The following is a 10,671-nucleotide window of genomic DNA, read 5'->3' as shown; positions in this document are numbered from 1 at the left end:
AAACTATCGTCACAGAATTAAAGTTTATTTCACTATACGTTTGCTTTATCTGAATCTCAGTTTATTTTAATTATTGGATCTGTAGAAACCCTTTACTCACAAAATCACATTGTCAGTAAAATGGTCATTTTATTTGTTGTTATTGTACAGTTATTGTGCATACATGTAATCACAGGCTTTATGTAACAAATATATATATATATTCACATATTAACAAATAACTGATTGTTGTTGTTTTTCTGCATTTGTTTCCAGTCTCTTTTCATTTTGGTATTTCCTTGAGTAAGAGTTCTATCAAAATAATTTTCAATAATATTCTTGTTCTCTAACATATAAAACACAAATCTCGTGGCATTCACATCATCACTAGTTTATTAGCTAGCTACTTATGTGCATCTAACAAAACATTTGCTCACTGTGACACAGAACAATGCTTTCTAATATGAGTCACTAGATGACTTGATTGGGTGAAACTCTTCTCACACTGAGTACAGTCGTACGGCTTCTCTCCAGTATGAACTCGCTCGTGTGATTTCAGGTTTCCAGAATGAGTGAAACTCTTGTCACAATATGAGCACTTGTAAGGTTTTTCTCCAGTATGAAATCTTTGGTGCCGTTTCAGATTGCCAGATGTAGTAAAGCTCTTCCCACAGTCACAACACACATAATCTCTCACTTCATTGTGTGTTTTCTGGTGCAGTTTAAAACTGTTAAGCCGTGGAAAACTCTTTCCACAGAGAGAACACACATAAGGCTTCTCATTTGAATGAACTTTCAGGTGTGATTTTAGATGTGATGATGAAATAAAATCTTTACCACACTGATCACAGTTAAATGGTTTTTCTCCAGAGTGAATGCGCAGATGATAACTGAGACCTGATGCTTGAGAATAACTCTTTCCACACTGAGTGCATGTATACGGTTTCTCTCCAGTGTGAATCATCATGTGTGTGTTAAGGGTTGCAGAACGAATGAATCTCTCGTCACAATATGAGCACTTGTAAGGTTTTTCTCCAGTATGAATTCTTTGGTGCAGTTTCAGATCACCAGCTCTAGTAAAGCTCTTCCCACAGTCAAAGCACATATAATCTTTCACTTCATTATGTGTTTTCTGGTGCTGTTTCAGACTGTCCAGCCTTGAAAAACTCTTTCCACAGAGAGAACACACATAAGGCTTCTCATCTGAACGAACTTTCAGGTGTGATTTTAGATGTGATGATGAAATACAATCTTTACCACACTGATCACAGTTAAATGGTTTTTCTCCAGAGTGAATGAGCAGATGATGACTGAGACCTGATGCTTGAGTAAAACTCTTTCCACACTGAGTGCATGTATACGGTTTCTCTCCAGTGTGAATTCTCATGTGTGTGTTAAGGTTTCCTTTCTGTGAGAAACTCTTTCCACACTGAGTGCAGGTGTGTGTCTTTTTGGCTTTTGTTCTTTGAATTGTAAAGTTACGATGTTCCTCCTCCACTTCATTCAGTTCTTGTCTTTGCTCTTTCACTCTCACCTGATCTAAAATACACAGAAATACAGTTAGAATCAGTTCAAGTGAACCCTTATTTAATAGCAGAGAGCAACAGAGATCAGATCTTTTACTCTTTGTTCTGTCATTCACTTGTTAATATAGTAAAAATATGTTTGACAACTGCTATATACAAGGTTATGATCATTCAGATGCATTTCTCCATCATTTATCGTCCATAATATACTGCTTATTAATTCACATCTACCAAAGCATCAACAATGAAGAATCAAGAATGGACACCAACCTATTTGTTCCTCAGTATCTTCATGTTTTATTCTGGATGGCTCTGGATCTCTCATGTCTTCAATCTCCTCTTTAATAAACTCCATCTTTAACAGTCACACAGATTTCAGCTGCTACTCCTGGAGTTTGTGCTTCTCTTGTAGGATGATGGGAATATTCCCAGTATTTATTGGTGAATTGTTGTGGGAGGGGCTTCACTGCAGGTGTGAACTGTGATCACTGTGTTTTTATCCAATCTGCATTTAAAAAGTACAGGGCCATCATGTTAAACTGAGCAGCTGAAAAACCTCTTTGTCTCCAAAAGTTCCCTGTTTTCAGCTCATTCATTATGGTGATGTCTGAGATCTTCTGTAGATTGGCACATTAAATCGTTTTATTGGTGTCAAGAGGCTTATGTGAAATTTCACTTCCATCGGGTCTGAAACATATCAAAACATTAAGTTGTTAGAATGAGTTCAAGGAGGATAAATGTGAATTTTCAAGCAAACCCTGATTTAATAACAGAAAACAAGTGAGATCTGCTTATCAAATATCATATTTTTGATGTACTCAAGGTTAGTTTTGTCATCCTCTTGTTAATAGTCAAAATGTGAACGACAACTGCTGTACAAGATTATGATATAAGTGTATTTATATTCCTAGATTATTTGCATATTTTACAGCAAAAGCTAATAAAATCAGCCATGATTTTTTTTAACGTTTAAAATAATGTTTTGTGTAGAAGGTAACTATAGAATTAAACAAGAGAATATGGTTATTCAGACAAGGCTAAATGTTTTGTCTTTAAACTTTCATACAAATCAAAATTTCACACCAGTGAATTTAGTAAAAAAAAAATGTCTTTAAATATATAGCAGATTTCACCCAGCAACACAAATGAATCACATCTGCAGTTTATTGACAGAGGACAGAAAATGAACAGTTCTTTCCAAATAGAGCTATTCAAGTCATCTGGTGAAATTGTTTACATATCGCAGAAAAATAAAATAACGCAATGCAATTTTTTTTCTCCCAATATCGTGCAGCCCTAGAGACAATAAACACACACTTAGGTAAAGTTGGTCTTATATTCGCACATTCGCGGACTTCTGCGTTCAATAACTCGTGAAATGGAAGCTTTAGCGTTAAGTTCTGCCAGGAAGACTCAATTGTTGCGTCACTAATTACCTTCTCATCTATCCAATCGCGTCCAATACTTACGGTATAAAAGACCAGTACTTAGCAACTAGAAAAAGCAACTCGTAATCCAAAAACAGGCAAAAGGTTTAGGGCAGAAAGCAAACTTACATAAATCAGTCCACAGTAGAAAACAGTCCAGGACAGACAGCAAACAATCACGAAGAGAATAAACAGTCCAAGAGTAATCCACGGGAAGACAAAACCACAGGAAGAAACGCTCAGAGATGTTCACCAGGGCAAAACAAAACTTCCCACTGAGGCTCCTCTTCTTCTTCTTCTTCTTCTTCTTCTTCTTACTTGTGTATTTTTTTTATTGGCAGTTTGCTAACAAAGTGCATTACCGCCATCTTCTGGATTGAGGTACAACTCACTGGGATGTAATTTTGTTATGTTACTAAACAAAAAATAAATACATAAAATAAAATAAAATAAAAAATTAAATTAAATAATATAATAAAACCTAAATCCAATCTGTAAGCTGAGTTTCTTTCATAAAGATCATAACATTCTTATAGCTGTTCTTTTTAACCATCACTTCTTTCTGGATGCTTTATAAATGTTTTCCTTTCTCTTTGATCCCATGTATCCTGACACTTTTTATTTATAGTAGGCCTATCTTTAATAATAACTTTAATTTCTAATTTGCTAAGTGGAACTTGTATAATTATGTTCTCTGCTTTCAGGGCTTCCTTTGCTAATGTATCCACCTTTTCATTTCCCTCAATACAGGGCCGGGACAGAACATATAGAATGGGGGGGGGGGGGGGGGTGCGTTCACGGGTGAACTGAGTGGAGTTTTGTTTTGCTCTGCTCTCTGGCTGCGCTGGCGCCTTCGTTCGACGTCACGACGGTTCCTACGCTACGTCATACCTCGTACGCCGACTTCCATCCGTGAACGCGCGTCGATCGTTGCCGGAAGTCAGATATTTTCATTTATAAAGTTTTAAATATGTATATTTTTATGACAAAACCGCACGGATTACCCTCAGAAGGCCTTCGTTTATCCCCCTGGAGCGTTCGTTTATATCCACTGAAGGGTCTAAGACATTTTCTAAAATAACTGAAAATGTGTTCGTCTGAAACAAGATTGACATATGCATCTCGAACGGCTTGAGGGTGAGTAATGCATGGGTTAAATATCATTTTTGGCCGAACTATCCCTTTAATAAAAGCACACTGACACTGCTGATAGGTCTCAAACTGTTTTATTGGTCATGTGGCTAGGGAGGAAAGAGAGAAAGAAAAATTACATTAATAAACATTCATAGTGTTCATACAGGGTAACTTGGTAAAAAAAAAAAGTTCACATTCTGAGATCTGTTTTTTCCAGCTGTTTGATCTCCAATTTAATTTTTTTAATTTGGAGCATCCTCAGCTCACAGTCCAGCTCCTTCAGTGAACAGTCTAGTTCTAGACTCCTTTTGTAAAGGGCCCTGACTGAGTCTGTTTCCACCTGAAACAATTCCACCACAAACAATCCTTACACGTTTTCTGGAGGTTGATCAAATCACAAAAAGTGACATGACTTTCTACAAACATAGGACTGACTGTAATTAAGGGTTTAAAGCATTACCTTGTTCACATTCCTTCTGAAGCCCATTGAGGTAGAGGCTTCAGTTTCTGGGGCAGGTTGTGAAAAATCCTACAATAAAAGAGATGTGTAAGAGCCAGTCATTTAATTATGACATTCAAATGTGTGCTATAATAAAAATCCCAGTGCATTCACCTCAGCAACTGTCTCAGAACACACAGACAGAGTGTCTTCATCATTTGGTTCACCCTATAAATTGAAGGCCAATTTAAATCATAACTGTTATAAAGCAGGTTATGTTCATAGTGTTCTGTCTGCTGAATACTGACCTCTGTGTGGGAGACTGTGTGCATGTGTGCTGGCTTCAACAGGGACACTGTATTTCCCTCTACTGTGCAGAACAGAGTCAGCCATATTTCACTTTTTTTTTTTTTTTAAACATTAGTAATGCATTGCACACACATACCCAGTGTCACTTGCTTAGAGGAGCCAGCACCAGGGTCAGACTGTACAGCACTTGCAATCCCATCCATAATCGGCCGCCCCTTGTTGTTACTCAGTGCCAACTCCTCCGCCACAGTGTATTCTGGAGGAGGGGGCCCTCCCCCAGTTTTCCTCATGTCACACTTTTTTCTGTTTGCTGCAAACAAGTGTTTGTGATTAAATGTTCACAAAAGTAATAAAAGGTTTTGGTAAATACTCACCACTTTTAATTATATTTTTATATTTTGTTTTGATCTGCTGCCAAGAACATTTGAAGTTGGGGTTGCATCTAAAAATCAAAGAATATCAATCTTTCTTAGGATGTAATAGCCTATACATACATCTACACACACACACACACACACTTATGTATGCATGTATATATCAGCACGAATACACATTTTAATTTTTAGCATTTAATACATTTTTAATATGATTATCCTACATAAATTTATATTGTTTAACTTAGCCTACGCATTAACGCAATCAGCAATCTTCCTCCAAGATTGTTCTCTTGCTTTGGCAGCAGATACAGTGTTACTGCGTGCTTGAAAAACACTCCTATATTCTTCATATTTCTGAATAATAATCTCTTGCTCCTGCGCGGAAAAATATATAGCTCTCGCTCTATCCATATCGAACACGATTGGTTGTTCAGTGTCGACGTCACTCTTTTATGTGCACGCGCGCGTGGAGTAATCATAGCTTAAGGATCAAAGCCTGAGTTGACAGAGAAAGTTGGTGAGCTGCGTCATGGTACCAATAAAGCCTGATTGCATCGGTTTGGTTTTGTCGACTCAAAACCAATCCTGTAACCCCGAGTTTGTTCAACTACCATCATGGTACAGGCCCCTGCTCTAGACTGAAAGTGTTACCAATCCTAATCCAGTCAACATAACCATTCAACCTGAGTCAGGAGAACTGGACGGGCAGAAACTCTCTTGCTGAGACAGGAGCTTCAAGAGCCATTAAAAGTTTCAGTAATCTGACCAATACACAAAAAACAGGACTGGCAGGAAAGGAGACTCTTGCTGGAGACTCAATAATCATCTGAAATCAGTCTACTAAACTGTATCAGTTTATATACTATTGTAGTGGAAACCTAAATTAAACATTTAATAAATTTGTAACACTACAATTTTAGCTAGCTTACTACACACTTTATGTGCATCTAACAAAACATTTGCTCACTGTGACACAGAACAATGCTTTCTAATATGAGTCACTAGATGACTTGATTGGGTGAAACTCTTCTCACACTGAGTACAGTCGTACGGCTTCTCTCCAGTATGAACTCGCTCGTGTGATTTCAGAGATCCAGAACGAGCGAAACTCTTGTCACAATATGAGCACTTGTAAGGTTTTTTTTTTTTCAGTATGAATTCTTTGGTGCCGTTTCAGATTCTCAGCTCTAATAAAGCTCTTCCCACAGTCAAAGCACATATAATCTCTCACTTCATTATGTGTTTTCTGGCAGAGTTTAAAACTTTTCAGCCATGAAAAACTCTTTCCACAGAGAGAACACACATAAGGCTTCTCACCTGAATGAACTTTTAGGTGATCTTTTAGATTTGATGATGAAATACATATTTTTCCACACTGATCACAGTTAAATGTTTTTTCTCCAGAGTGACGGAGCAGATGATAACTGAGAGATGATGCTTGAGTAAAACTCTTTCCACACTGAGTGCATGTATACGGTTTCTCTCCAGTGTGAAGTCGCTCGTGTGATTTCAGGTTTCCAGAATGATTGAAACTCTTGTCACAATATGAGCACTTGTAAGGTTTTTCTCCAGTATGAATTCTTTGGTGCTGTTTCAGATTCACAGATGTAGTAAAGCTCTTCCCACAGTCAAAGCACACATGATCTCTCACTTCATTGTGTGTTTTCTGGTGCAGTTTAAAACAGTCCAGCCATGAAAAACTCTTTCCACAGAGAGAACACACATAAGGCTTCTCATCTGAATGAACTTTCAGGTGTGATTTTAGATTTGCTGTTGAAATAAAATCTTTACCACACTGATCACAGTTAAATGGTTTTTCTCCAGAGTGAATGCGCAGATGATAACTGAGAGCTGATGCTTGAGAATAACTCTTTCCACACTGAGTGCATGTATACGGTTTCTCTCCAGTGTGAATTCTCATGTGTATTTTAAGGTTTCCTTTCTGTGAGAAACTCTCTCCACACTGAGTGCATGTATACGGTTTCTCTCCAGTGTGAATCCTCATGTGTGTGTTAAGGTTTCTTTTCTGTGTGAAACTCTTTCCACACTGAGTGCAGGTGTGCGTCTTTTTGGCTTTTGTTCTTTGAATTGTAAAGTTACGATGTTCCTCCTCCACTTCATTCAGTTTTTGTCTTTGCTGTTTCACTCTCACCTGGTCTAAAATACACAGAAATACAGTTAGAATCAGTTCAAGTGAACCCTTATTTAATAGCAGAAAGGAACAGAGATCAGATCTTTCACTCTTTGTTCTGTCATTCACTTGTTAATATAGTCAAAATATGTTTGACAACTGCTATATACAAGGTTATGATCATTCAGATGCATTTCTACATCATTTATAATCCATATACTGCTTAATAATTCACATCTACCAAAGCGTCAACAATGAAGAATCAAGAATGGACACCAACCTGTTTGTTCCTCAGTATCTTCATGTTTTATTCTGGATAGTTCTGGATCACTCATGTCTTCAATCTCCTCTTTAATAAACTCAATATTTAACAGCCACACATTTATTGGTGTCAAGAGGCTTGTGAAATTTCACTTCCATCGGGTCTGAAACATATTAAAACATTAAGTTGTTAGAATGAGTTCAAGGAGGATAAATGTGAATTTTCAAGCAAACCCTGATTTAATAACAGAAAACAAGTGAGATCTGCTTATCAAATAATATGCTTATATAATATTTTTGATGTACTAAACGGTTAGTTTTGTCATCCTCTTGTTAATAGTCAATATGTGAACGACAACTGCTGTACACGATTATGATATAATAAGTGTATTTATATTCCTAGATTATTTGCTTATTTTACAGCAAAAGTTCATAAAATCAGCCATAATTTTTTTAAAGGAACACTCCGACTTTTGGGACTGACTATACAAATCCCAACATGTAAATAGGAAAATGTTTGCGCTATTTTGTCACTTATTTGGATTAGTATGCTAGCTGCAACCATTTACATCCAGTCTTTGTGCTAAGCTAGGCTAGCGGTGGGTGCGTCAGATAGAGTTACAGCACGCACGGACATGAAAAAGGTATGTATGGACTTATCTAACTCTGGGGGATAAGGTGAATAGGCTAAAGTCCCAAAAAGTCAGAGTGTTCCTTTAACGTTTAAAATAATGTTTTGTGTAGAAGGTAACTATAGAATTAAACAAGAGAATCTGGTTATTCAGACAATAGGCTAAATGTTTTGTCTTTAAACTTTCATATAAATCAAAATTACACACCAGTGAATTTAGTAAAAAAAAAAATGTCTTTAAATATATAGCAGATTTCACCCAGCAACACAAATGAATCACATCTGCAGTTTATTGACAGAGGACAGACAATGAACACAGTTCTTTCCAAATAGAGCTATTCAAGTCATCTAGTGAAATTGTTTTCATATCGCAGAAAAATAAAATAACGCAATTCCAATTTTTCCCAATATCGTGCAGCCCTAGAGACAATAAACACACACACCTTCAGATTCACTGTCTTTCTGCTGAAGGATGCATGAGAAAAGACATTAATTACTGTCCTCCCTAACAATAAATTCATCCAATACACAGGTCACGGATAAAAACATACATTAACATCAAAATAAAAACTAAACCCATTTAAACGATATTTCCACAGACTCAATCCACCAAAATGATATGTGGAGATTTTTTTTTAATCGCGCGTTAATTAAAGTCCAAAAATACATCAAACTGTTGGCAGAAAAACGCATACACCATACATAATAATGGCACTTCTATAATATAAACTCAAAACTTCACTTAATTGTAACGAGGCTTCCATTTGCAGCTTTATTGTAATCTTGGTCGTAATATCAGGGTCATTATCCAGCAAACACAACATAGAGACAAAGAAACTCGTAATCTGAACACAGGCATAAAGTCAGGCAGCAAACTTACATAAATCAGTCCACAGTAGAAAACAGTCCAGGACAGACAGCAAACAATCACGAAGAGAATAAACAGTCCAAGAGTAATCCACGGGAAGACAAAACCACTGGAAGAAACGCTCAGAGATGTTCACCAGGGCAAAACAAAACTTCTTCTTCTTCTTCTTCTTCTTTTTTGTTTTATTGGCAACCGCACTTTACAGTGCATTACTGCCATCATCAGGTAGCTTGGATCAGAAACACCTCCTCTTTCTTAACATTTCTACCCCTCCCCACCCCTAAAGAGAAAAAAAAAAAAAAAAAAAAAATTTAACCCACTGACGCTGCGTGTTCAGCTCCTCCAGTTTCCACCCCACCTCCCTTTAACTCCCACTTCTCACCAAACCTTACTTAACCTTCGGATTAACTTTTCCTTGTCCCACACTTTACTTCATACACATCTCTCTACAAGCCTATACTTATTAATCCTACACTCTTTTCATTAAACCTGTATTGTTCAGAAACTGAAACAACACATTGACTGTACTATTTCCTACATTTGAGTCTAATATATTCTTTAATGTTAACTCTTTCCCTTCATTTTTCCATACTTCTTCTCTTAGCACTTCTCTTTCTTCTTCATAACCCTTACAATTAATAATCACATGTTCCACAGATTCACTCTGTCCGCATTTATCACATAATCCTGTTGGATGCTTAGATATTAAATGTAATGTTTTATTCAAACCTGTATGTCCCACTCTTAGTCTTGTAATTATACTTTCCTCCCTTCTATTTCTCCCTTTTTTCCTCCCTTCTCCCACTTTCTTTTGTATTGCATATAAATGTCTCCCTTTACTCTCATTATCCCAATATTGTTGCCACTTTTTAATCACTTTCTCTTTTATTACTGATTTTCAAAACAAAACTTCCCACTGAGGAACTTCTTCTTCTTCTTCTTCTTCTTCTTCTTCTTCTTCTTCTTCTTCTTCATCTGTGTTTTTTTTATTGGCAGTTTGCAAACAAAGTGCATTACCGCCATCTTCTGGATTGAGGTACAACTCACTGGGATGTCATTTTATTATGTTACTAAACAAAAAATAAATACATAAAAATAAAATAAAATAAAATAAAATAAAATAAAATAAAATAAAATAATATAATAAAACCTAAATCCAATCTGCAAGCTCAGTTTCTTTCATAAAGATCATAACATCCTTAATTATAGATTGCGTGCCAGGCAAACTCAATAGGTTTTTTAAACTCAATCCATTTTCCGTTGCCTTCTCTAGTTCTTTCCTTTTTTCAGAGTACTTTCTACACATCAAGAGTATATGTTTTACATTCCCCACTTCTCCACAATAAATGCATAATCCAGTCCGGTGTTTTTCTATTAACTTTCGGCAGCTGTTTAATCTTGTTCTATTCTCAACCTTGTAAGCATAGTTTCCTCCTGTCTTCTTATAGCTGTTCTTTTTAACCATCACTTCTTTCTGGATGCTTTATAAATGTTTTCCTTTCTCTTTGATCCCATGTATCCTGACACTTTTTATTTATAGTATCTTTAATAATAACCTTAATTTCTAATTTGCTAAGTGGAACTTGTAT

General features: G+C 36.4%; 1 protein-coding gene across 2 annotated transcripts; it reads right to left on the bottom strand.

Moving 5' to 3' along the window:
* Positions 1 to 400: 400 nt before the first annotated feature.
* On the bottom strand, positions 401 to 7,697 carry LOC130097317 (gastrula zinc finger protein XlCGF8.2DB-like). 2 transcript variants are annotated; one of them, XM_056264115.1, is made up of 2 exons: positions 7,603 to 7,697; positions 401 to 1,518 (listed from the first exon to the last, which is right to left on the bottom strand). In XM_056264115.1, exons 1-2 carry the CDS (start codon positions 7,655 to 7,657, stop codon positions 413 to 415), a joined length of 1,161 nt encoding a protein of 386 aa, XP_056120090.1. In that variant the 5' UTR covers positions 7,658 to 7,697; the 3' UTR covers positions 401 to 412. The 2 variants fall into 2 exon arrangements, with proteins under 2 accessions (XP_056120090.1, XP_056120091.1); XM_056264116.1 differs by lacking the exon at positions 401 to 1,518 and adding an exon at positions 6,209 to 7,348 and having other exon boundaries at positions 7,603 to 7,678.
* Positions 7,698 to 10,671: the final 2,974 nt, after the last annotated feature.

Source organism: Rhinichthys klamathensis, unplaced genomic scaffold (assembly GCF_029890125.1).
Source record: "Rhinichthys klamathensis goyatoka isolate OS25496 unplaced genomic scaffold, OSU_Roscu_1.1 h1tg000216l_1, whole genome shotgun sequence".
NCBI classification, from domain to species: Eukaryota; Metazoa; Chordata; class Actinopteri; order Cypriniformes; family Leuciscidae; genus Rhinichthys; species Rhinichthys klamathensis.
This window is presented reverse-complemented; position numbering and strand designations above follow the sequence as displayed.